General features: G+C 49.6%; 2 protein-coding genes and 1 non-coding gene across 4 annotated transcripts in view; 1 reads left to right on the forward strand and 2 right to left on the reverse strand.

The window, feature by feature from the left end:
* The window catches only part of SGSM1 (small G protein signaling modulator 1), a 73,795-nt gene extending 67,356 nt beyond the window's left edge, over positions 1 to 6,439 (forward strand). For both annotated transcript variants that reach the window (XM_061385179.1, XM_061385180.1), the window contains 2 exons: positions 1,613 to 1,780; positions 4,288 to 6,439. In XM_061385179.1, the coding sequence (XP_061241163.1) occupies positions 1,613 to 1,780; positions 4,288 to 4,376 (257 nt within the window). In that variant the 3' untranslated portion in view covers positions 4,377 to 6,439. The remainder of the gene's footprint in view (positions 1 to 1,612; positions 1,781 to 4,287) is intronic.
* A 1,105-nt stretch (positions 6,440 to 7,544) lies between these two features.
* TRNAW-CCA (transfer RNA tryptophan (anticodon CCA)) lies at positions 7,545 to 7,617 on the reverse strand. Its single transcript has one exon. It is a non-coding gene; the product is annotated as a tRNA-Trp (tRNA).
* A 3,167-nt stretch (positions 7,618 to 10,784) lies between these two features.
* LHFPL7 (LHFPL tetraspan subfamily member 7) lies at positions 10,785 to 20,896 on the reverse strand. The gene is made up of 4 exons (XM_061385184.1): positions 20,024 to 20,896; positions 15,159 to 15,376; positions 13,677 to 13,815; positions 10,785 to 11,506 (listed from the first exon to the last, which is right to left on the reverse strand). The coding sequence occupies exons 2-4, from the start codon at positions 15,357 to 15,359 to the stop codon at positions 11,244 to 11,246; spliced, it is 603 nt and encodes a 200-aa protein (XP_061241168.1). The 5' UTR covers positions 15,360 to 15,376; positions 20,024 to 20,896; the 3' UTR covers positions 10,785 to 11,243.
* Between the last annotated feature and the right edge of the window lie 4,092 nt (positions 20,897 to 24,988).

The raw sequence follows: 24,988 nt of genomic DNA on the forward strand, positions 1-24,988 counted from the left end.
CAGCAGTGAGGCTGGGAAGTGTTGGGACAAAGCCACTGGACGAGAGTAATACCTATTTGTTGAGTTCTGACTACAGTTTACCTACCTTATCTTGCAGAGACACTGTAGTAGGTGTTGTCACAATCCCCATTTTACAGATGGGGAAACTAAGGCTGAGAAGAACTAAATTCAGACCCAGCAATAACAGAGCCGGGATCTGAGCCCCCGTCTGTCTGCGCAAGCCCAGTTCCCTACCATTCTGTTAAGCGGCCTATCAGAGGCCAAGAACTCCGAAGCCCGTGGAGTATCTGTCTCATGTGACTGAGAAATGATGTCTGACACAGCGCATTGCTACCATACCAATTTGGGATAATGCTGGTAATAATATCTAACCTCTGTGCATACATATGTGCGCAATTGTCCAGTCGTGTCCAACTCTCTGTGACCCCATGGACTGTAGCCCACCAGGCTCCTCTGTCCATGGGATTTTCGCAGCAAGAATACTGGAGTGGGGTGCCATTTCCTCTTCTAGAGGATTTTCCTGACCCAGAGATCCAACCCGGGTCTCCTGAGTCTCCTGCATTGGCAGACTGATTCTTTATCACTGAGCCACCTGGGAATCCCCTAACCCATAAAGATATTTATTAAGGGCCAGGCACTGTGCTGAGCCATTTCTATGTATTATTTCTTCAGCCCTTTATTTTTAAAAAATATTTATTTATGTATCTGTTTATATGACTGTTTTGAGTTTTAGTTGCGACACGTGGGATCTTTTGTCGCAGTGCACAGGCTCTTCATTGCAGTGCAAGGGCTTGTGGGATCTTAGTTCCCCAAACAGGGATTGAATCTGTGTCCCCTGCATCGCAAAGCAGACTCCTAACCACTGGACCACCAGGGAAGTCTCTTCAGTCCTTTATTACTATTGGTATCATACCATGTGAAGTTCCCTGGTGACTCAGTGGTAAAGAATCTGCCTATCGATGCTGGAGACTCAGGTCTGATTCCTGGGTTGGGAAGATTCCCCTGGAGAAAGAGATGGCAACCTCTGCCACCAACATCACCATGCTTACAGATTTGGAAAAGGAAGGGCTCATGAAGGGGAAGTAACTAGCCCAAGGTCACCTTGCTCATAAGTGATGGAGCCAGGATTCAGACGGATTTTTATTGGACACAGGAAGCCTTACTCTTCATCCTTACTCTGTTGTCTCTCTTTACTAGACTCAGAAGCAGCAGCCGACTCTGCCTGGGTGCAGGGGGAAGGGGAGGTACCCCCACGAGTGCTCAAGGAGCTGGAGGGTGCAGGCAGAGAGCAGGACTCTGGCCCAGGGTCAGGGCAGGAACAAGTCAAGGAAAACTAAATCTGCACGTGCACAGTTCCTCCACTCATGGGATGTTGGAGCTGGAAACATACAGCCCACCTAGTGTGCCCAGCCTATTCCAGAAAAGGGGGAAACTGAGGCTGCTGTCAGATGACAGTGCCCGGGTCTCCCGCGTCCTGGCCTGAGCTCTGGCTGCTGCCCCAGGACAGAAGCACAGAACACAGCCAGCCTGGGACCCTTCTCGAGGGCAGGCAGCGCTGTGAGCTCCGTGGGGGACTCTCCCCGTGCATGCGTGTGTGTTGGTGTCTTGGCAGAACTCATCTATGATGACGTCTTCTCCGTCTGGGAGACCATCTGGGCAGCCAAGCACGTCTCGTCCGCCCACTACGTCCTGTTCATCGCGCTGGCGCTGGTGGAGGTCTACCGTGACATCATCTTGGAGAACAACATGGATTTCACAGACATCATCAAATTTTTTAACGGTACCCACGTGATCAGGGTCTCATCCGAAGGGGGCAGGCTTCTGGAGGGCCTCTTCCTGGGTCCTGGAGAGGGATGGATGGAGAGTCCCTGAGACTGATTCAAGATGAAGGGGACGGAGGAGGCTTCTGCCCACCTCCGGTGGCTATTTCCCAGTGGATGAGTTGACATCTAGTAATGCTGAGTGCTCCATGTGTGTTTCTCTCAGGATCTGGCCGAAGGGGCCTGGGTGTTGACATTAGGCTCAGGGGCCAACCTTGGCTCCGCTGGGAACGAGCTGTGCCATAGACACGTCACTTCCCCTCTCTCTAAACATCTGCTTCCTCACCTGGGAACATGAGGGAGGGTGTCTGCTGCAGAGGGTTGACGTGGAGGGAAAGCAGACACAGGAAGGTGGCATGGAAAAGGCACAGTCTTGCCACCCGGGAGCTGTGTGACCTTGGGCAAGTGACTTTGCATCTCCACACTTCAGATTCCTTGGGAATAAAATGATACTGACACCTCCATCAGAGAGATGTCAGGAGGATTAAATGAGACCACAGGGATGTCAGGCCCATCAGTCACGTGCTATGTGGCTCACAAGTGTTGCTTTGAATAGAAGCTGCTGCTATTATGACTATTAAAACACTCTCTTAAACTAAAGAAGGTTTTGGATAAAGCAAAAAAAGAAAAAAGCCGCCAGTGATGACCTTACACTGGAAACATTATTAGTTATTATTATTAATATATTTTATATTTTAATAATATGTAATAATAATAATTAACATTATTAGTTATTATTAGAAAAAATTTCAAAGATAGTACAGTTTCCTATACCTTTTAACACAGCAGCCCCTAATGTTAATATGTTACCTGATCCTCATACATGTATCACAACAAAGAAATTAACGCTGATATAGTACTATCAACTAACCTACAGACTTACTTGATTTCACTTGGTTTTTAACTAATGTCCTTTTTCTGCTCTAGGATCAAACCCAGAAAACCATGTTGCACTTAACAGGTTCATTTAAAAATATTTATTTTTTTATTCAGTCTTTTCCAAACTTATGTACATGGTGGCTAAGCCATAGAGAATCTACCTGCCAATGCAGGAGACACCCAGAGACAATCCCTGGGTCGGGAAGATCCCCTCAAGAAGGAAATGGAAACCCACTCCAGTATTCTTGCCTGGGAAATCCCATGGACAGAGATGCCTGGTGGGCTACAGTCCATGGGGTCGCAAAGAGTCAGACATGACTTAGTGACTAAACAACAACCATCACAGAATCCAGTTGTATCTAGGCTTTTTTCCACTTGATATTTTTAAAACCATTTTCCATATAATAATTTTTTGAGAAAGCAGAATATACCTCAAGCACCTGTTCATAACTTACTGAACCATCCTTTCTGGTTTAACATCTACGTTGGTTTTGGTTTGAGTTTGTGAGAACCCAAAGCAATTCATATCTTAGCGTGGAGGTTCTCAAACTTTCTTAGTTCATAGCACCTCTAGTGTCTCTGTGAAATTTTCATGGCATCCCGGACCGTTCAGTAACTATTGAATAATTAAGTCCAAACCACCTGATAAGTATATCTATCCTAACAACTTAGTAGCCATAAGTCAAAAGAAAATACTATATTTTATATTTAAACAAGCAGTTTCTAGTGGGTATTCTCACCTGTTGGACTTTGCCCAACTTCTCAAATTTTGGAATCAGTTTGAACTCACCACCTTCACTTCCTTTTCCATAGTGATTTTCACATGATACTTGCTTTTATCATGGCAACTGCTTGCTGAAAACTTGGTTTTTTTGCAACGCTATAAAGCCATTGATAGGAGCGCAAATTGCAAACTCACTCACTCCCATTAGCAGTTTATGTGGTGTTTAACAGGTGTGGAAGATCGCTGTATTTCCCCCCAAATTGCCATGAGCTCACAGGGGTACCCTCGGCACCCAGTTTGGGAACCATGGTCTTAGCGTCTTTCGCTCCTACCAGATGATTTCTTTATGACAAATGTCTAAATTTAGGATTATCATTTTTCAGAGAGCTGATCATTGTGTGTTATTCTTGACAAAATGGCTATTTGTGCTTTCTCCCCTTCCCTCCCCACCTCCTTCTGTTGCTTCCTTTCCTCTCTGCTTTGAAGCATCCACCGTGTGCCCAACATTGCTTTCTTAAAAGGTGCCCAGTCCCTGTGTCTGTAGGAGGATGGTGAGAAGACCGAACATTTTTTAAACACACACAGACGCACAGTTTTTTTAAACAAACACACTTCATCCCGTTTGAGCTCACAGTAACCTTGTGAAGTAGGTATTGTTATGGTTCCCATTTCACAGATGAGGAAACTGAGGTCTGGAGTCACAGGCCGTCCCCAAAGTCTGTGCTTCCAGAGCCACTCTGGGGGTGATACCAGTTGGTGATGGGGATGGGGGTGCCCCAGAGACCTCTCAGGGTCTCTGCTGGAAGTGTGGCCCAAGGACAAACAAAGAGAAGGCTCATGTGGTTCTGCTGTCTGCTCTTTCAGAGATGGCCGAGCGACACAACACGAAACAGGTCCTGAAGCTGGCCCGGGACCTCGTGTACAAGGTGCAGACCCTGATTGAGAACAAGTGAGGGCCGCGCCACCGCCCGCCCGCCCGCCTGTCCCGCCTGCTTCTCCTCCCAGCCGCCCGGGGAGCGAGGTCCTGATGTCTGTTCCCGAGCATGGACTTCTGTGCAAAGAGCAAGCACCCCAGCTTTGGCCGCTGGGCAGGTGCGGTGGAGGGGTTGCCCCTTCAGTTCAGCCTTACGTTTTCCTGTTTGACCAAAGATCGCCCAAGCCTGGGATTTCTCCCTTGTGGAAGTTGGGGGTTGTTGGTGGGCAGAGGAGCATCTTTGTTCGTGGTCTCCAGAATGGTCTCCTCTCCTTTCCCTCCCATCCCTCCAGGCTGTCTTGTCCGATGAGACTTGGGTTGGGAACTTTTCGGAAACGGGTATAGGAGAGGTCTGTGGGGCTGCCTCTGAGCTCTGAAGGGGCCTTTGGAGATGTTCCAGAGCGTGGCTGGGAGCAGAGCGCTGCTGACACGGAATTCTTCTATGAAGGACACTGTCCTGTGCAGTGTCGGGGGTTGAGCAGCATCTCTGGCCTCTCCCTGCTAGATGCCAGTAGTGCCCTCCACCCCCTGCCCCGCCCCCCGCCTTATGACATCCAGAACTTCTCCAGACATTGCCAGGTAGCCCCCCGTTCGAGAACCACTGGCTTGGAGGAGGGACTGAAAGTGTTTCTCCCTCCCCACTTTCTTCGTACCTGAGCCACCTGTGTCCTGAGACTCCCCCCAGCCCCCATTTAGAAAAGGCACATGGGGTCCTCTGCACATCTCTCCTGGGGTCGGGGATTTCAGTTTTTGGGTTTTCTCATCTTTTCCTCCTCCCCCTGGCCCCAGGAGAGACTTTTTTCTTCTTTCAACAAAAGGCTGTGAGAAGGGTCTGTAAGCTTGAGACAGGCCTTTTCATGGTCCTCCTCAGAGCCCCTGCTCCGGGCAGGGCAGAGCCCACATCCCCTTCCTCTCATCCTAGGGAGGACCTCGCCTCTCCTTCCTACATTGGGTCTGGAGTTCCAGAAGCTTGGAAGGTGTGTGTTGGTGCAAGCCCCTTGTTCAAGGAGGCTGGCATTTCCTTAAGTGCCCTTGCTAACTCAGGACAAAGGGAAGAGAGGAGGACAGAGGTTGGCCAGGGTAGGGTGTGGCGGATGTTCTCCTTGGGGAAAAAAAAAATGAGCTGATGAACTGGCATCCGGGTCACAGCCTAGCCTGGAAATGGTTCCCTCCATATCTTCACACAAAGGGTCACCAACACCCTAAACAGACCCTAGGCGAGCTAGTTTACCCTGCCTACATGTCCTCCTGGGAGAGCAGTCATGCCAGCCCTTCTCTGCTTCGGAGAATGGACCAGAGTCAGGAGAAACAGAGAGAGTCCCAGAAGGATGCTCTTCCCAAGAATGGCAGGTAGGATTTTGAAGAGGAGAGGAGACTCATCAAGCACATTGAAACCTTGACAGAGGGGCGCATCTGTCTTCCCATCCTCAGCAAACCAGGAGGGGGAGCAGTCCCTGCCTGGCATGCTTGTGAAGGCGCTTCCCTTGGACCCAGCACTTTCAGCTGCATCTGAACTTCCGCCCAAGTGGGGTGTCCTGGGTGGGATGGACGAGAGATGGACCTCGCTTCCGAAGAGCGCTCTGTGAAAGTTTCATCTCCCCGCCCTGGCCCTCTGCCTTCCCGAGACGGGTGATCATGTATGAAATCTCCCTCTAGATAAGAGTTTTATTTTGCCACTCAACTCTTCACTACAGAGGATGTTATTTTAGCAAGACCCAGGTCCTAGACCTTCCGATTCTTATTTATTTTTTAAGAGACTGGTCTGAAAGTACAGCACAAGATCTCTTCTCTGCCTTCTCTCGTGGTGTTCCAGAGAGCGTCGTGGTTGTGATTTGAAACAATGCTTATTTATTTGGCTTACTGTGTTTGTTCGGGTCTCTGTACGTTGCGTGTGTGTCCTTGTGTCCCCGAATCAAATGCGTGGGAGTTGTTTTATCTCCGGAGTGCTCTCCTTTTCTCAGTGCTGCCAACGTATCTTATTACTGTTTACTGAAGAGTCGTGTCTAAATAGAGAGAAAATATATATAAACAGAACTGTGTGAACCTGGGTTATTTCTTGCCTCTGTGTTGGAGGATTTTCTCTTTGATTTGAAAGAAAGAAATGTTTGCTGCTGAAGAGTGCGTCCTCATACCCTCCTCCTCCCAGCCTACCCCAGTTGACCCAGACCCAGAGAGGGACAGAGTCTCATGCTAGCTGCCTGATCTGTCCCCAGAAAGCTCAAGGCTGGGGGAACTGGTCTCATCCTTTGTATCAGTTAGTTGTTACCACAAGCGATGCTGTGTAACAAACGACCCCAAATCTCAGTGGCTTCAGACAGCCATTTATTTAGCTTGTGATGACTCTTTTTTAATATTTATTTATTCATGTATGTGCAGCGTGTGGGGTCTTCAGTTGCATTGCTGCATCTTCTTTTAGTTGCGGCCCGGGGAACTCCTAGTTGCGGCACCTGGGGTCTGGTTCCCCAACCAGGGATTGAACCTGAGGCCTCTGCACGGGGAGCTCCTTGTAGCCTCGAGCGCGTGGATACTGTCTGTCTCCGTGTCTTCACCTGAATGATGCTGTTCCCATGTGGGACAACATGCTGGGTTTAGGCCCCTCTGGCTGCTCCACCATTTCCCTTCTAAACCATACTCCCTTTTCTTTTCACCTCAAGCTTTCCGTTTGGTGTCTGGGAGAGTCCACAGGGACAGCTGAGAAGCACTTACACAAAGAGCTGAGGAGGTCCCGACCATCCCCTTTCAGAAGGGCCAGTGCCCATGTGTGCCGTCCTGTTCCATCTTCCTCCTCCTCTCCCAGGCCTGAGGTTCCAGCAGCCTGGCAGGGAAGGGAGGTGAGGGTACAGCTAAGGGCAGGGGGAGGAACTACTTTAGATCTCTTCTCTGTTTTCAAACAGATACTCAAGTTTGAGAGACATTAGATCCATCAATCAATGAGTCTTCTCCCCAAGTTTTATGATAGCTTCTTCCAAACTCAACTCACCTGCTGCCCCCTTTATGATTTGGACCATATCTGTGCGCTATTATATCTTTACTAGTTTTCTTTAAATCAACTCAGCTTTAAAAAATTTTTTTACTTATTTATTTATTTGGCCGTGCTGGGTCTTAGTTGCAGCATGTGGGATCTTTAGTTGTGGCATGTAGGATTTAGTTCCCTGACCAGGGATCGAACCTGGATTCCCTGCATTGGAAGCATGGAGTCCTAGCCGCTGGACCACCAGGGAGATCCCATAAATCAACTCACTTTTTAAACTTCAAGCTAAGAGCAAGCCAGGATCATTTGCATAAATAGAAGATGGTTGTAGAAATGAATACTACTATTTTACCAAAGTCTTGTTTCCCACCGAAGGCTCTTCCTGAAGCCTGCTCTCTCGCTGTTCAAAAGAGATATAATTAAGAGTCTGAGAAGTTAAAGACAGCACCAGACAAGCTTTTCTTCTTGGAGGACTTCAAGCAGGATTGATGTGGGAATGACTTTCTCACTGCACCAACTAAAATTACATTCTGTATCTTTGTCCACATGTTTGGGGAGTGATGACTTAGGATCCCAAGTCTGCCAGCTCCTGGCTATGTGATTTGGGGCAAGTGATTTTATCTCTCTGAGCCTTGGTTTTCATTTTTGCAAACTGGAGGTAGTAATGCCTCCCTTGGGTGTGGATTCCCTGGTGGTTCAGATGATAAAGAATCCATCTGCCATGCGGAAGCCCCGGGTTTGATCCCTGTGTTGGGAAGATCCCCTGGAGAAGGGGAACAACTACCCACTCCAGTATTCTTGCCCAGAAAATTCCATGGACAGAGGAGCCTGGTGGGCTATAATCTGTGGGGTCGCACAGAGTTGGACACGACTGGGTGACTTAACACTTTCACTTTTTTTGGCTGTGGATTCAGTCCTGGCCCTCTTCTTTCACTGGGACTCTCTGGCCCGAGCATCACTAGGAACGATTTCCTGGTAGAGACCTCAGTTTCCCTGAGTTCCCATCATCTCTTGCTCAGGTTCTCAGGGGAAACTTTGAAACCTGAGAATACAGCTCCTGGAGGAGAACTGGGGGAGGAATGAGCTCTGAGCCCTCTCGGCTGTGAGAGAGCCCCTGGAGGGGGTATGGTGAGGCCATCAGTTCTTGGCAGGAGCAAAACCCACGCCGACTGGATTGCACTGGGTTCTGCTGACTCAGGGAAGGGCTCTCGGGGCTCTGTGCTGCTGGCTTTGAAGCCACTGGAATCACTGAGAGCTTGAGCCCATACAATCAGATCCTCGGAGTCAACCTAGCAGAATTCAGATGACCCTCCAAACCCTGCAGTGCCCTGGGGACTTTCCATTACATCAGGGCGTTAGGCAGGACTCTCCGGTATCTTCCTGGCATCCTTTACTCAGACTTCTGGAGCAAGCACAGTGATTTCCAGCCTTGGTAGGGGCAGGGCTCCTCCAAACAAAGAGCGCCTCTTATTATGATGAAGAGAAAAATGAGACAGATCTCTCTGTCTCTTGTCAAATAAAGATGGTGTCTGTGGAAATGCTTCTGCTTCATAGGCTGAAGAATCGCTCCCTTTGGCACTGCTGAAATTGTTGAGAGAGAAAATGAAAGGGAACGTCCCCGGCGGTCCAGTGGTTAGGACGCCACACTGCCCGAGGGCCCAGGTTAAAGCCCTGGTCAAGGAACTAAGATCCTCCTAGCCACGCTGCGTGGTCAAGAGAGATGATTAAGGAACTTGGATGGCAGGGGACTGTTGTAAGGTTATTACACAGAGGAGGCGGCTCATCTCAAGCACAGGTGGGTGACCTGAGGCTGTTTGGGCTTCTTCTTGTTGGCATCTATCTGCTTGCTGCTTTTTGCACTGAGGATGCTGCTTGAGTGAGTGAGTGAGTGAGTGAAGTCGCTCAGTCATGGCCAACTCTTTGCGACCCCATGGACTGTAGCATACCAGGCTCTTCTGTCCATGGAATTTTCCAGGCGAGGGTACTGGAGTGGGTTGCCATTTCCTTCTCCAGAGGATCTTCCCGACCCAGGGATTGAACCCTGGTCTCCCACATTGCAGGCAGACCCTTTACCGTCTGAGCCACCTGGGTATGCTGCTTAGGGTTCCTGAAATCTTCCCACTCAAGCTTGACCTCCATCAACGTGCTTCTGATGACACTTCAAACATACCAAGGGTCTTCGAGTCCATCTGCACACCATGTGGCAGCTTCCTAGGTTTTCTATTACCTTATTCTGTTATTCTGTGATTTTGTAAAAGTAATTATAGTCCTTATTTTCTGAGAGATGAATGCAGGCTGCATTCTCAGTGGCCGATGTGTTTTTCAAAATAATAGAATTGCTATAATAATATAGTACTGTTGTTTACAGATGGTCTTAGTTGAATGTTTAAAACCAAAAGAGTTTGATGAGCTAGGTCAGGGCAGAGATGGCATTCTGCCTCCATCACAGAGTCTGACAGCCCTGGATTCAAATCCCAGCTCTGCCACCAATCAGCTGTGTGACTTTGGGCAAGTGACTCTGTCTCTTGGATCTACAGTCTTCACTTCTGTGAAATGAGGATAACCAAGTTTCCCTTAAGGAGAGGAGTTGGGCATTGAAAGTTTTTCGCTTGCTCAGCATCCTTGCCCCATTCCAGGACCAGCAACTTCTCCCATCTTCTGGGAAACTATATCGCCTACATTATAACTGTGGCCTTCTAGTCTAGATTGCTGACAGCCCCCTCTCCCCAGGGGGACACATGACCCACTCCTGGCCAATCAGCTTCCTTCCCTGGGAAGAGAGTGGCTCACGCTTTCTTCCCGTGCAGCCACAAGCTAGAGGGATGCCAGCCTGGAGCTGCCTGTCACCATGGGTCCTGCGGGTGGGGGAGCAGGCGTGGCTGGATCCAGGTAGTCAAGTGAACTCCTTAGCGCTCCATCTGTGTCCATCTCGTGGCTCCGCTCTCCTCCATGCTGGTTTATACAGGTCCCAGGCCCATCTCTGAACCAGTCATTCTGACCATTCCCGATTGGCTAAGCAGTCAGAAAGTGGCTGAGGGTCACATCCGAAGGGAAGATGAAGGTGCTGCTCCCAAAGCAGGGTACTGGGTCATGATCGGCCAAGGTGACAGGCTGGCTCCAGTACCCCATGGCAGAGAGAGCAGTGTGGAGCTGTGAAGAGACGGACTGTGGGCTCAGAAGTCAGCACGGCCAGAGAGAGAGGCGCGGGGTCGGGTGGGTGACAAGAAAGAAGCTGAAGAGAGAGGTCAGGACTGGGTCTCAAGGGGCCTCGTGTGCCCCAAGTAACGGTGAGGTTTTCACATCAGTGGGGTTATTGCATGAAGGGGTGAGACAGGTCCTTAATGCCTGACCCCACTCCCCGCCGAATCCCCACCCCAACACTGGACCAGCTCTCATTTATAAGGGGACGCTCTCGTTGATGGGAAAATGAATACTTTCCAGATTCACCAAGAGGAGGAGTTACAGAACTGAAGGGAAGAGAGAGAGAATATGCACGTACCCATTGAAAGGTGTAGTATCTGAGTGATGACCATGGATCCAGAATTGCCCCCAGGCACTTTTCATGAATAGGTTTATGCTCACCACAATCCTCGGGGGTCAGGATTACAATAATAATAGCTAAAGTTTGCCTAACATATGCTAAGGGCTTTATTTATACACAGCATCTTAATTCTCATAACTGCCCTCCGAGGTAGGCATTATTTCAACCCCCTCCCCCGCCCCATTTTACAGAAGTTATACACTGAGGTCCAGAGAGATGAGGCGATTTGCCTGAGGCCACATGGCAAGCAAGCAGCAGAGGTGGGATTTGAACCTGGGTGTGTGGTGATTTCATACAACTCTAGCCGGGGCTCTTTTTCTCCTCCTGAGATATTTTCATTTGGTCGTTTCTGGCACAAGGATGATGCTCTCAGTGTCACTGGAGAAGAAGATGGTCCTCCTCTGGACCTCAGTCACGTGGGGCCGCCTGATCACGGGCAGGAGGCTGGCCAGAACTGCGTTGAGGATGGCGGTCACATAGCCCCAGCCTAGCTGGCACTGACCACCATGGTACATGGAGGAGGCTACGCAGGCTTCCTTGGCGAACGGCGAGGCCAAGCTGATGGGGAAAACCAGCAGGCCCATGATGGTGGCGATGGCTGGAGACAGCAGGAAGGAAAGCCGGTGTGTTGGTTCAGGGGCCCTGGGCTGACTTCGCATCCCAGTCCTCCCATCCACTCACTCATCATCCATCATCCATTCACTTATTCATTGGCTCACCTATCCTTGTATCCACCTATCACTCAAGCAGCCTTCCACCCATCTGTCCACCTACTCACCCACCCTTTCAACCACTTTCTAGTCCACTCAGGCTCTCCATTCCTCTACCTATCCATTCACTCATCCATCCATCTGTCCAACCACCCACTTAGCCCCATGCCCCCCACCAATCCCTGCATCCATCCATTCCCCCATCCGTTTTCCCCATCCATCTAGCCATTCATCCATATATTCAGTATTACATCTACTGATGCATGCATCCATCAGCTCACCCACCTACTCACACACCCCACTCCACGCATCCACCAACCCACCCATCCGTCCGTGTATTCATTCCGCAAAACTGTCAGGGGCTCTGTGGAAGGCACTAGAGATACTAAGCAAATGAACCAGATACCTCCTCACTTTGGAGGCAGTCCCAGCGCAGGAGAGTCACGTGACCTCCAGCCCCCTTTCAGCCACACTTGTCTACTTGGAGTTCCTTGACTGTGCCTTGCTGTCTTGTCTCTCTGTGCCTTTGCCCCTGATGTTCACATTACCCGAAATGCCCTTCCACATTTGGTTAACTTCCTACTCATCCTTTCAGATTCATCTCAGTGACGCCTCTTCCAGGAAGCCTTCCTTAACACCCCCTCTAAACACTGAGTCAGGTCCCTCTTGGAGTTTTTCCTTACATCCTGTGCTCATCCTATTGTGCCAAATAACCACCGAGTTATAACTGCCACCCCCACTAGACACTGTGAAAGCTGATGACAAAGACTGTGTCTCTACTCATTGATTCGGCAAATATCTAGTGAGCTCTATGTGCGGAGCACTGTGTCAGATGCTGGTGATGTCAAGGCAGACGTGTCCTTGACCTCGCAGAGCTGATGTTCTCGTGGAGAGAGATGCACAACAATCAGGTAGGCAGATGAGATATTTCAGGCTATAAAAAAATAGAAAGCAAGGCAGGAGGAAGGAGACTCTAAGGAGAGGGGAGCTCCCTTACCTTGAGGTCATGGGAGACCCCCACTGAGAGAGGTATTTGAGCAGTGCCCTTAATAAAGTGGGAGGAGCAAGCTGTGAAGATCTGAGAAGAGAACATTCCAGGCAGAGGGAACAAGCTTGGTGCTTATGAGCAACAGAAAGCAAGCCAATGTGGCTGGCGTGTGCTGAGCCTGGCGAAGCCAGTTAAGAGATGAGGTCAGTGAAGGAATAAGGCCTCCTCAGTGGAGCCTCATGGGTAACAGGAAGTCACTGACACGGTGGCTTGATCTGATTTCAGTTTTAACAAGTCTCACTTGGCCAAGGTGTGGCAAACAGACTCTAGGGGATAAGGGTGGCAGCAGAGAGATGCGTGAGGTGGTCACCTCTAATCCAGGTGGGAGATGGTGGAGAATTAATTGGATGAGGGTTACCACCGAGTCCTGAGCTAGATCATCCAAAGCCGATGTGTGAATTAGAGAAAAGCAACCCTCTGGGCTTGGGGGCTTTGGAGGTGGCTCAGTGATAAATGATCTACCTGCCAAGCAGGAGATACGGGTTTGATCCCTGGATTGCGAAGGTCCCGTGGAGAAGGAAATGGCAACCTACTCCAGTATTCTTGCCTGGAGAATTCCATGGACAGAGGCACCTGGCGGGTACAGCCCATGGGGTCACAGAAGCGTTGGACACAACTTAGCAACTAAACAACAGAAACAACAACATTTCTTCTGGGCAAACGCAGCTCTCAGCCCCCCCAGCCTCAGCTGGATGCCCTTGTGCAGTGCACAACCTGCCCAACTGTATATGTGGTCCTGGTAAAAATGATGCAAAGTGGATGCTCAGGAGAGAAACAAGGAGGACAACTTTTAGGATTGGGGTTGGATAAGGGCCAGAGAGAGTGATGTTAAGGATATCATTCCCTACCTCCAATTTCTGGCTAGTTAAAGGATCAGGAATAGTCTGCAGTCGTAGGGTTTATCTCTGAAATTCAACCAGGAGGCAAGTCTCTGCTTATAGGCTCGCTCATTCATTCATCCATTCATTCCAAAACATGTCTGGAACACTTATATGTGACATCAAAGTTACCTGCTGCTGCCTGTACCCCTGGCACTGGACCACTGCCCCTCCATGGGCACAGGCCTTTGGGGGCAAGGGCCCAGGACAGGAGGAGAATTGCACTGAAAGCCAATAGGAGCCAGCCTCCAAGGAGCATTGCAGCTGAAACCTGCCAGGAAGAGAGAGAAGGACAATGTCGACTGGGGTGGGGCAGTCATGCACTCCCTCTGCTTAACTGATTAGCTGCTGAGTCCTCGAAACCCCCCAAGGTCTGTGCTATTATTATCCCTGTTTTGTTGTTGTTATTCTTTAGTCACTAAGTCGTGTCTGACTCTTTGCAACCCTATGGACTGTAGCACGCCAGGCTTCCCTGTCCTTCATTATCTCCCTGATTTTGCTCAAACTCATGTCCGTTGAGTCAGTGATACCATCCAGCCATCTCATCCTCTGTCGTCCCCTTCTCCTCCTGCCCTCAGTCTTGCCCAGCATCAGGGTCTTTTCCAATGAGTCGGCTCTTCACATCAGGTGGCCAAAGTATTGGAGCTTCAGCTTCAGCACCAGTCCTTCCAATGAATATTCAGGGTTGACTTCCTTTAGGATTGGCTGTTTTGATCTCCTTGCTGTCTAAAGGACTCGCAAGAGTCATCTTCAGCACCACAGCTCAAAAGCATCAATTCTTCAGCACTCAGCCTTTGCTATGGTCCAACTCTCAAAGCTGTACATGACTACTGGAAAAACCATAGCTTTGACTATATGAAGAAGCCTGGTAGGCTACAGTCCATGGGGTCGCAGAGAGTCGGACCCGACTGAGCGACTTCCCCTTCACCTTCTCTTTACTGAGTACCTGCTATACAGCAGGGTCACCAAGAGAGGCACCTTTGTACTGGTTTTGAAGGCTGTGTAATCTTCCTTAGATGGGCTTCCCAGGTGGCCTAGTGGCAAAGAATCCACCTGCCAGTGCAGGTGATGCAAGAGTCCCTGGGGTCAAAAAGAGTCAGACTGGACTAAGCACACACACAGCCTTGCTTAGAGGTGCTGAACTGGGTGTCCCAACCCATTGTCCCGATTGTGGAATTGGTAATTCGCATCAAAACAGAGACTTTCGACATCTTAGCCATGGTTTTCAAACCTAGCGGTGCTTAGAGGGTGACCAGGCAGGTGTGTACAGGTTGTGCACTGCACAACTCTAGGAGCAGGGAGTCAGCACAGAAATGCCTATTGATTATAGTAATTCTCCAGCAGATGGCCGTACAGTGTCCTGAGGAAGGGGCACCATTTCCTAATTTGTATAAAGGCACTGCGTGGGCCAGCAGCTGCCTTCAGAATCATCCTGGGTGTTTGCTAAAATTCACATTGCCAGACCCCACCCCATACCTACAGAGTCAGAGGTTGGAACGGAGGTGGGCAGAACTTGGCTTTTTTTTTTTTTTTTTTTTTTTGTGCTAATGCATTTGAGAATGCCCTGCTCCTGAGCCCTCAAAACTGCAATACATTGACAAGACCACATCTCACCTTCCAGGCAAAGTCAGGAATGTCATCCAGGGACTGGAAGGTCCCACAGCTCTGGTTCCAGCTGTCACCTTGAGGCCAGGAACAGTAGGTGAGGACACCGAAGGAGAAGGTGGTGGTCTGGAACCAGGCAGGGGAGACGAGGCTGATGGCCGAGATGCAGGTGAGGGAAAGCCCCAGAGCTGCCCACACACTGCCCACCATCAGGGCATGTCAGTGACCTAGGAGTCAACAGACAAGATTTGTGGAAGGAGGAAAACGGGGTGTGGAAAGGATGTCTCCATTTTCCCCACCAGCCAGGCATCTGGTCCTGTCTTCGGATCCCAGGTCATTAGCTTCGCTTTGGCCTGGGACGCTCTGGGAGGTCTTCATAACTGGGGTGGAGCTCTTCCCTAACACATTCTGGAAGCCAAAACTCCAAATTTTAGAATAAACGTTAGTGCTTACACAGATTTTGGCACACAACCAGTCCTCCTGGGAAATGAACATCACTGGTCCATGCAAGCCCCCTCTCATGTCTCACTCATTCATTCATTTATTTCTTCATTCATTCACTCTGCCTATCGAGCCTTGCAGTGTCCCTAAGGCCTGCTTCTACACAGAGAAGGGACCTTTCTCAAAACCACACACAGATGCTGTGTTTCCAGCAACCACCCTGCTCATCGGCTACCTCCTCCCAATCTCTGACCATTATTTAATGTTTCTCTTTTTGTTTGGAGGTATTTTTGCAAAACTGATACTGTTCAGTCTGTGTGTATTTTTCATGTACACAAATGGCATTCTTTATTGCTGTTTAATGTGTTGCCACAGAGGTCAGGTGGCACCTGGACTCATCCTTAAATGTCTCTAAATCATAGGATGCTGAGTTATTTAGTTTTCAATTCTTCTTCAACCCTTCAAGGAGAAAGTTTCTGTAAGAGCTGCAGGGTCTTAAACACCCCCCAATCATCTGTCAGTCTCCTCTGTTGGAAGACGGGGAGCCTTGAGGAGGCAACGGAGTCTAGTGAGACTTGGGGGATGAGGTTGGACTTTTATTTGTTGGAATGGTTTTATTCTATTTATTAGTTATCTATTTGACATTTAAATTTATGTTAATGAGAAATCGAGTCGCTTTCAAGTTTGGTCTTACCAAAATAGTAATAGAGTGTTGGAGGAGGAGGCTAAGGCAGGAAGGTGGTTTGCTAATAGCCAAAGTCGTCATTGATGGTCAGAACCAAGGTCCAGAAGGGCTGAGACAGCCCAGAGGCACCGAGTGTCAGGAGCCACTGAGCCAAACAAGGACATAGGCACGGAGCTTCCAGGACCAATGCTCTTCAACCTTGGGTTTCACTTGGGGACCCTAAGCCCAGCCAGCACGTTACACTTGGCCAGAGTCCTGGGCTTGGAGGCCAGCCAGTCCCTCTAGCGTTTGCCAGCTGTGTGACTTGGAGCAAGTTACCCTGTCGCTCTGGGCCTCGGTTTCTCCATCTGTAAAAGCAGATTCTAAATCCAGGGGGCAGATGGTGTTGGGTTCGATCACTGAGCAGGGCGATGAGGTAGAAAGAAACACACGAACTCCCCGGGGTGACCTTGGGGAGGTCATCTCTCTGGAAGTGGGGCCAGCGGGGTTGTTGTGAAGGTTCTTGGGGGTCAGATGCAGCTGTGTTGCAGGGAGATGGGGCTGAGCTAAGCCTGAGAAGGGAGGTCAGGGTTAGGTGGCACACACACTTTATTCCCAAGCTTAGAAAAACTTCATGGCAGCCTGCCAGCAAATGAGATGCAGTGCCTTGAAGTGAGGGAGGGTGGGTTTGTTTTTTTGTTTTTTGTTTTTTTTTTTTCCCTCCACTGAAATCAGCCTCAACTTTGGGGTTGGCAGGATCCCGAGGGGTGTAATTCCAGCCAGGAAGCTGGGGAGCCCAGAGCAGACTGAGGCCCACGATTTTGCCTCTCTCTGGCTGCCCCAGTGCCTCTCCAGGCATTTCTGACCTTGAAAGGAGTTTTGTTCTCCAGATAATATGCTCAGTGTCACCTGGGAAAATCACACTAACCATCCAGGTGCCCAGAAACTTAAATGAGGCATTATAACCCAAAACCACATCCGGCCGGGTTCCAATTAGCTGGAATTCACCTAAGGGAAACTTGAAAGGGATTGGATATTTTCTCCTCCAGCTCAGCGCTTTGCTGTTCAGGGCAGTTGACAATTTTCTTGAGCACTCATCAAGGCCCATTCTAAACTCTTTCAATGCCTCATTTGGTTTAAGCCTCATGGTTCCCCCATGGTAGGGTAGGTACTACTCTTATCTGAGTTCCCATTTTACAGATGACACAAAGAAGCCTCAGGAAGTGAGCAGTGGACCAGGGTCTCACACTCAGGGAATGGGACTGCTGACTCTGAGCCCTAAACCCAAAGTGATATTAAGGAATTCGTTTAAAGTCAAATACCCTAGCGTTTTTCAGGGGCTACCCAGGGTTAAAGTTTGGTCAACCCTCTCCCCTGCTCCAGCCAGGGAGCCTGGATGGGCTCAGGGGAGCCATAGACAGCCATGGCAGGAGGGGACCTGGGACTTGGGAGTTTAGAGGTGGCTACTAGTGTCTTACTATGTCCTTATAAGTCCCTTTCTCATTCTGGCATCCATGTGTCCTCATCCGTCAATTGGAAGGAGTTGATCATTCATTCATTCAGCTTTTATGTGCCCAGCCCTATGAGACTTTCATAGATACAGCAGGGAACAAAACATCATGCCTGCCCGCGAGGAACTTCGCGTTTGGAGGGCAAGACAGGGAAACAAGAGAGAACAATATGGTCCATCTGTCCATCCACTCAACAGATTTACTGAGTATCTCCTATGTTCTAAGAACTATTCTAGTGCTGGGGATTTAGTAGTGAGGAAAACAGACAAAAACAACTGTCCTCCTGGAGCTTACAGTCCCATGAGAGAGAGAAACAAAAAGGAAATTTTCACTTTTCACTTTCATGCATTGGAGAAGGAAATGGCAACCCACTCCAGTGTTCTTGCCTGGAGAATCCCAGGGACGGGGAAGCCTGGTGGGCTGCCGTCTATGGGGTCGCACAGTTGGACACGACTGAAGTGACTTAGCTTAGCTAAGATGCCTGATGTAGGGACTTCTCTAGAGGTCTAGTGCATTGGGGCTCTGTACTTCCATTGCTGGGGCACAGGTTTGATCCCTGGTCAGGGAGCTAGGGTCTCATACGCAGTGGGCAAGGCCAACACAAAAGGATGCCTGATGTAATAAGTGCCACAGAGAAAAATGAAGCCAGGAAGGGAGATGGTGAATGGACAGGGAAGGGTCATGGAAAGCCTCGTGAGAAGGTGACCTCTGCAGGAGCTGAAGGAGGAAGCCGTGTGGATCTATGGGGGAGGAATATTCCAGGCAGAGGGCAGAGCAGGTGCAAAGGCCCTGAGGCGAGCCTGTACTTGGCATGTTGCAGGAAGCAAAGAGGCCCCAGTGACTAGAAGGGATGAGGAAGCGGGGAGAGTGGGAGGCTTTGTAGGCAATGACAGATCTTTGGCTTTTAATTTCTGAGTTGGATGGGGAGTCTGTGGGTGGTCTTGAGTAGAGGTGGGACATGACTTGTCTCAGTGTTTTAAAAAGGTCAGCTTTGGCTGCTGGGTGGAGAAGAGGCAGAAGAGAAGGCAAGGGAGAAGGAACAGGAAGCAATTTCAGTGGGTCAGGTCAGAGACAGTCAGTGGGTCGGATAGAGAAGAGACAGGGAGGGCAGGGGCAGATTTGGGATCTATGTTGAAGGTCAAAGGTAGGTCCAGCCAACCGGATTTGCTTATAGACTGGACTTGGAGTGTGAGGGACGGTGGGGAGGCAAAGATGCCTCCAGGGCTTTTGACCTGGGCACCTGGGATGGGCGAGCTGTCCTTACTTGAGACGGGGAAGCTGCGAGAGGGGCTGGTTTGTCAGGACAAGGGAAGCTCTCTGAGCGTGGTGTAGCCCAAGTGAAGTCTGAGGTGTGTATTTCACCAAGCCATCAATCAACGGATGCAAACAGACACAGCGTCACACCAGGGGACCGCCCAGGACGCCATCGGGGGCAGGCGCAGAGCAGGGGCCCCTGGGGGCCAGGCGGACATCCAGGCTGGAATCTAAAGACGCGCGAATCGGGGTTGGGGCAGGACGCTGAGCCGCACTCCTCGTCTCATCCTCCCAGCCACACAGCCTGCTCAGCCCTGGCTGCTCATGAGTTTCCAGCTCCGGTACAAGCTGGCCGTGTGCACTGGGTCAAACTGTGATGTAACATAATGACTCCAGCTTTTGTTTCCCCGTTGCAGTGGACTGAATGTTTGTGTGCCTCTGGATTTGTATGTTGAAATTCTACCCCCAACGGTGATGCTGGAAAAAGGCGAGCCTTTGGGAGGGGAAGAGGCCATGATGGTGGACCTTCCATGAAGCTTAGAAAAGAGACCCCAGAGACCACCCTCGCCCCTTCTGCCGCATGAGAATGTAGCAAGAAGACAGCCATCTGTATACCAGGAAGTGGGCTCTCACTAAACACCAAAATCTCCCTGATGTTGGAATTCCTAGCCTCTGGAACTGATGGAAATAAACTTGTTGGTTATAAGCCACGTAATCTATGGCACTTTGTGTATAGCAGCCTGAATAGACTAAAACATCCACCCCCAGAAGGATGGCTACATCCTAGACCAGGGGGACTTAACCTTTTGGAGGTGATGGAGTCCTTTGAAAATATGATTTAAAAGCATAGCTGCATTCTTTATGCAGACTTACTTGTACTCACACACACACACACTACTGTAATTTCAGGGGCTCGTGGACCCTTAAAGCTCATTATAGCTCCCGGACAATACTTTCCTCTCCCCCTAGTCTTGACCTCACCTCCCTCTTTTCTCCAGACTCACCTACTTCAGGTCAAGACCCTCCAACGTGGCTACTTCTCAGGCTCCAGTTTTGAACGTAAGTCTGTGACCTGGTGACAGGCGTCCTCCCATCCGAAGGAAACAGTCGGGCTAGTGAACAAAGCCCAGGAGCGCGATAAGCTGGCCTGTGTGTGTTTCCTTCCCAGTTTCTTAAACTGACAGCCTGTCACTGGGCTGCTGGATGAGCTGGGCAAAGAGAGAAAAGCCAGCCCCAAATCAGAATAGGGTGAGGGCGTGGTGTTTCCGGGATAGAAGAAGGTGTGAATGGGGATTAACCAAGATTAAACGCCAGGTGTTAAAATTCTTGCCATTGTGCTCTCTGCCTTTCTGCCTTGGTAGTTCTAGTTGAGGGATATTTCTCTGGGATCTGAATATCCACCCTGCGGGCTGTGAACTTCCACAGAGTAGGTTCCGGATCTGAAAAGCCTTTATCCAGTAGGTGCTTGTCTTGCCTTTTGCTGTAAATGATGGAAGTGCAACTCCAACTGGCTCAACAAGAAACGAGAAATGTGTCAGCTTACATAACTGAGAATTCTGTGGTACAGCTTCAGACACAGCTGGCTCCAGGTGAACAAGCAGTGCCCCCCCACCCCCACTTTCTCTCCATCTCTCAGCTCTGTTCCTGCCGAGGCAGGTTTACCCTCAGGCAGATTCTCTCTCACAGTGTTGGCTTCTGGTGCCTCCAGGCGCAGCTGCTATGGCTGCTAAGTCCCATCAGTCGTGTCCGACTCTGTGCGACCCCATGGACAGCAGCCCACCAGGCTCCCCTGTCTACGGGATTCTCCAGGCAAGAATACTGGAGTGGGTTGCCATTTCCTTCTCCATTGTCTGAAAGGTAACCAAAGGTAATTAACCCTGGAGAAAAGAAAGCTCTTCTTCACACACAGTGGCTGCAATTCCTGTGATTAACTCTCACGGGACAGACGTGGGTCCCATCCACGAACGGAAGACTGTGGCCAGGGAAATGGGATCCTCTGATTGGCCAGACCTAGGACCTGGGCTCAAGGGTTAGGGGTCGAGGGTGGGAGACTGGGGATGAGAGCAGGTGTGTCCTGACGTCCACCACACTGGAACCCCACGAATGAAAGGCGGGGAGTGGGGTGGTTTCTAGGAGGACAACCAGGGTGCTGTTACAGAGGATGGGGAAATGGATGCTGGGCAGGTGAGAACAAGAGGCATCACTCTGAGGCCATAAATGCTGACATGACAAATGAGACAAAGGGGAAGCAGGAGGATTGAGACTGAGACTCAAGTCCTAGCTCTGCCACTCACTCTTAGTGTGGCCTTAGAGCATCTCTGCTTTACTGGGCCTTAGTCTTTCCACTATAAAATGAGGGCGTCTGGAATACACCAAGGTTTTGGAGAGATGATTGCCAGGGTTTTTTTTTCCCTCCCACTCAGTCATATATTAATTCTCTTTTTTCTTTCAGTCAATATTTGTGGAAGGGCTTCGGGGTTAGTCTCAACTGGATCTGAATCCCAGTCTGATTTCTGTCAGGTGTGATTGTTGCACCTTCTCAAGCGTGCTTAGCTGTGTCCTTCCCGGCCACCCAGCAGCCCTGGACGCCATCCAGCCTCTGCTCGCCTGCCCCCGCAGGCGGCCTGGGTCAGACTGCTGCAGTTCGGCCTGGGTCAGGCGGCCTGGGTCAGACTGCTGCAACCACTTGGCTAGCTCGGCCTGCGGTGATGAGGCCTGAGTCGTTCTGCCAACAGCCCCAGTTGTGGTCCCAGCCGACCTGGCCGGAGCTGAGGCCAGGGCTTGGGGCCAGGGTTCTGGAGCCTCCTCTCCTAGACTCAGGTGAGCTTCTGGGTGCAGAGATGGTTTTCCTCATGGCTGCCTGGAGGCATCAGTAACACAGCTCAGACACGAGCAGTGATTGGGTCCAGTGGTCACTAATGGCAGAGGGGAAACGGGACAGGCCAGCAGATGAAGTTCTTGCCCCTCATCCCTGCCCATTTCACGTGGCTTCCCCCAGAGATGCCCTGAGTGGTGGAACTCCTGGTCGCATTTTCCTGAAAAGCTGTGGCCAATTCAGTCAAGAACGTCTTATATTTGCCCTCCCTCCTTCTCAGTCTCACAGTCCCTTTTCCTTCACTCGTTAGGCTGGGATTACATCCCCAATAAGGCATTAGTTTGTTAATCTTGCCTCAGGCTCTGTTTTCTAGGGAACCCAGGCTGCGATCTTAGCTGTGTGACTTTGAATGATTCACTTAACCTCTCTGAGCTTCAGACCCTTTACCTGTGAAAAGGAGATAATAGAGCATTTCTTACAGGACTGTTGTGACGTTTAATGAGACAGTACAGGCGAAGTACTTAGCTCAATAAATGACATATTTCATTAGTACAATTTCCGTGAATGAGGCACAGGACTGTATTATGTGAAAACATTTATTCAACATTGAACTTCATGAGTACTTATTGAAGGTCAACTCTATTTCAGATATTATGCTAGTGTTTGCTCCCAAGCTCACAGTCTAGAAAGTGAGACAGAGAAGTGATTGAGCAATTATACAACAGGGTCATCAGTGCCCAGTTGGGGCTAGAAGATTCAGAGGCTTTGGCATGGGGGTTGCGGATGGTAGTCAGGGATGGCTTCTTAAAGCTAAGATCTGAAGGACACGTAGTAGCTATAGATGATGGGCAAGCGGAGGGCACAGTATTCAGACAGAGGCCATGGCATGGGCAAAGGCCTGGTGTTGAGAGAAAACATTTCAAAGAACACACTGGCTCTCAGTCTCAAGAAGCAGGCGAGTTACAAGAGAAACAAAATGAATACACACCAATGAAAATATGTGAATATGGTCTTTGCCAGGGAATGTGTGAGTTCTAGAGCTATCCTGTTCAATGTGGTAGATAGATGTAGCCATGTGTGGCTATTTAATTAAAATTAAATACAACTAAAAACTTAGCTCCTTGGTCACACTGGCCGAAATGTAAGTGTTCAATGGTCATCTGTGGCTAATGTTGGACAGTGCAGATATAGCACATCCCTGTCACCGCAGAAAGTTCTGTTGGATAGAGCTGCCAAATCAAGACAGACTTTCTTGAGGAGGGGGCAGATGATGGCAGAGAAGGAAGGAGTCCTGGGAAAGTCCCTGGGAAGCACTGTCCTCTCTCCTTGGGAAGAGAAAAGCCAGGACTGTGAGTAAGGGGTGGGGTGTTGGCTCTGAAAACAATGTACAACCTGACACCTCTTTGGTAAGGGTGTAATCGCTGGGTGTGTACTGGTTGGCAGCCTCTGACCTGGGAGAGAAGACACAGGAATGCAGGGAGAATCTGCTAAGGTGGGGCTGAACCAGGAAGTCCCGCCCCTCCTGGGGCCAGGAGGACTCTGGGAGTTGTAGTTTGGCACTTTTGGGACTCCCCCCCCCCCCACCCTCAAAGCCCGAGGTAGGTAGATGCACTGACACTGGGTGTGAGCTGGGCATTTCTTGGGGTGCAAAATTGGGAGTGGGCTGGCTAGGGCTGGGGCCACATCTGGGTTTGGGGTTTCTGTGATGAGTGGTAGAAAAAGGACTGTCTTCTCTCTCCCCCACTTAAGTTCTGGGATAGAGAGGAGATGCCAAGATGGAGGACTAAGCTAAATGGGCCCCTGAGAGACATCCAGTTTCAACAGAACCCTCAACCCACACATTCTGGTGAATTGAGATTTGCCCAGAGAGACAATAAGTTCCCATAAGGTTAGGGGGGAGAGGTAGCAGTCAGTACTCTATAAACTGTTGGTTATTCATGCGTTTAATCCAATTAAGCACAGTATTTTCTGAGTACATACTATTTGCCAAGCCCTGCCCTAGGCACTGAGAATCAGGAGTGAAATAAAGACAAAAGCTCCTGCTTCCAGAAGTTCTAGAAAGGGCAGCGAACTATAAACAGGGACTTGCCTTTGCTGATATAATACACACATAATGGAAAAACCCTACTTTAAAGGTGGATTTTGAGGCATTTTTACTTTCAATCCAACTATTCTCCCTACCTTGAAGATACCACCCTGGGCATGGTTGTCAGATTTACTTTTTATTTATTTGTTAACATATTTATTTATTCGGCTGTACCAGGTCTTAGTTGCGGCATGCAGAATTACCAGTTGTAGCATGTGGGATCTTTTTTTAGTTGCAGCATGCAAACCCTTAGTTACAGTATGTGGGACCTAGTTCCTAGACCAGGGGTTGAAGAGAAGGAAGGGGTCCTGGGAAAGTCCCTGACTGGCACTGTCCCCCCTCCTTGGGAAGAGAAAAGCCAGGGCTGGGAGTAGGGGGAACACGGAGTCCCAGCAACTGCACAACCAGGGAAGCACCTGGGAGTCGTATTTAAAAGCCACTGAGTTGGATCCTACTGACGACTGTTCTCCAGACATCCAGCTGATACAGGAGATTATTCTAAGATGCAAGACGTCATAGAGCCACTACCTCACCACTTCTGGGTTCTATCACCGGGGACAAGTCTCCTAGGGAGCCTCAGAATGCTCCTCGATAAGATACGGAGGTGCTGATCCTTGCTGCAAAGGTGCGGATTAAAAGAAACAATGGATGTGATGTATCTCCTGTAACAAGAGTCCCTTCTTACACACACACATACACACACACACACACACACACACAGAAGGACAGATAAGGGAGCTCCCTGCCAAATCTCCTGGAGCCAAACAGCATTACATTCTTTTTTCTTTGACTTCACTGAGGTCCAACTGACATTTTTAGTTATTGTCTCCATACATTTCCTTCCTAAGGAAGGAAGCACGAGTCCCAAATGCAATTCAACTTATTTGTGCAAATACTGTTAACAGTGTCTGTAAGCTCTATGAAAGTCTGTATCACCAGTGAAGTCTCCACCGGTATGATGGGTCCCTGGCATCCAGCATACTGTAGGTGCTGAATAGAAACCTATGGAATGAAATGAGTAGAGTAAAACAGACATTTTATCGTTCAGGAGAGACTTCCTACGATTCT

This window comes from Bos javanicus, chromosome 17 (assembly GCF_032452875.1).
Source record: "Bos javanicus breed banteng chromosome 17, ARS-OSU_banteng_1.0, whole genome shotgun sequence".
Taxonomy (NCBI): domain Eukaryota; kingdom Metazoa; phylum Chordata; class Mammalia; order Artiodactyla; family Bovidae; genus Bos; species Bos javanicus.

What these genes read in the sequence shown, in the direction of transcription:
- LHFPL7 (XM_061385184.1), bottom strand. Translation starts at nt 15,359, where the DNA reads ATGGTGGGCAGTGTGTGGGCAGCTCTGGGGCTTTCCCTCACCTGCATC. An exon ending in TTCCTGACTTTGCCTGGAAG is followed by an intron (nt 13,816 to 15,158) that starts GTGAGATGTGGT and finishes TCTTCCTGGCAG; the next exon opens with GTTTCAGCTGCAATGCTCCT. An exon ending in AGGGGTACAGGCAGCAGCAG is followed by an intron (nt 11,507 to 13,676) that starts GTAACTTTGATG and finishes TGCTGTCTCCAG; the next exon opens with CCATCGCCACCATCATGGGC.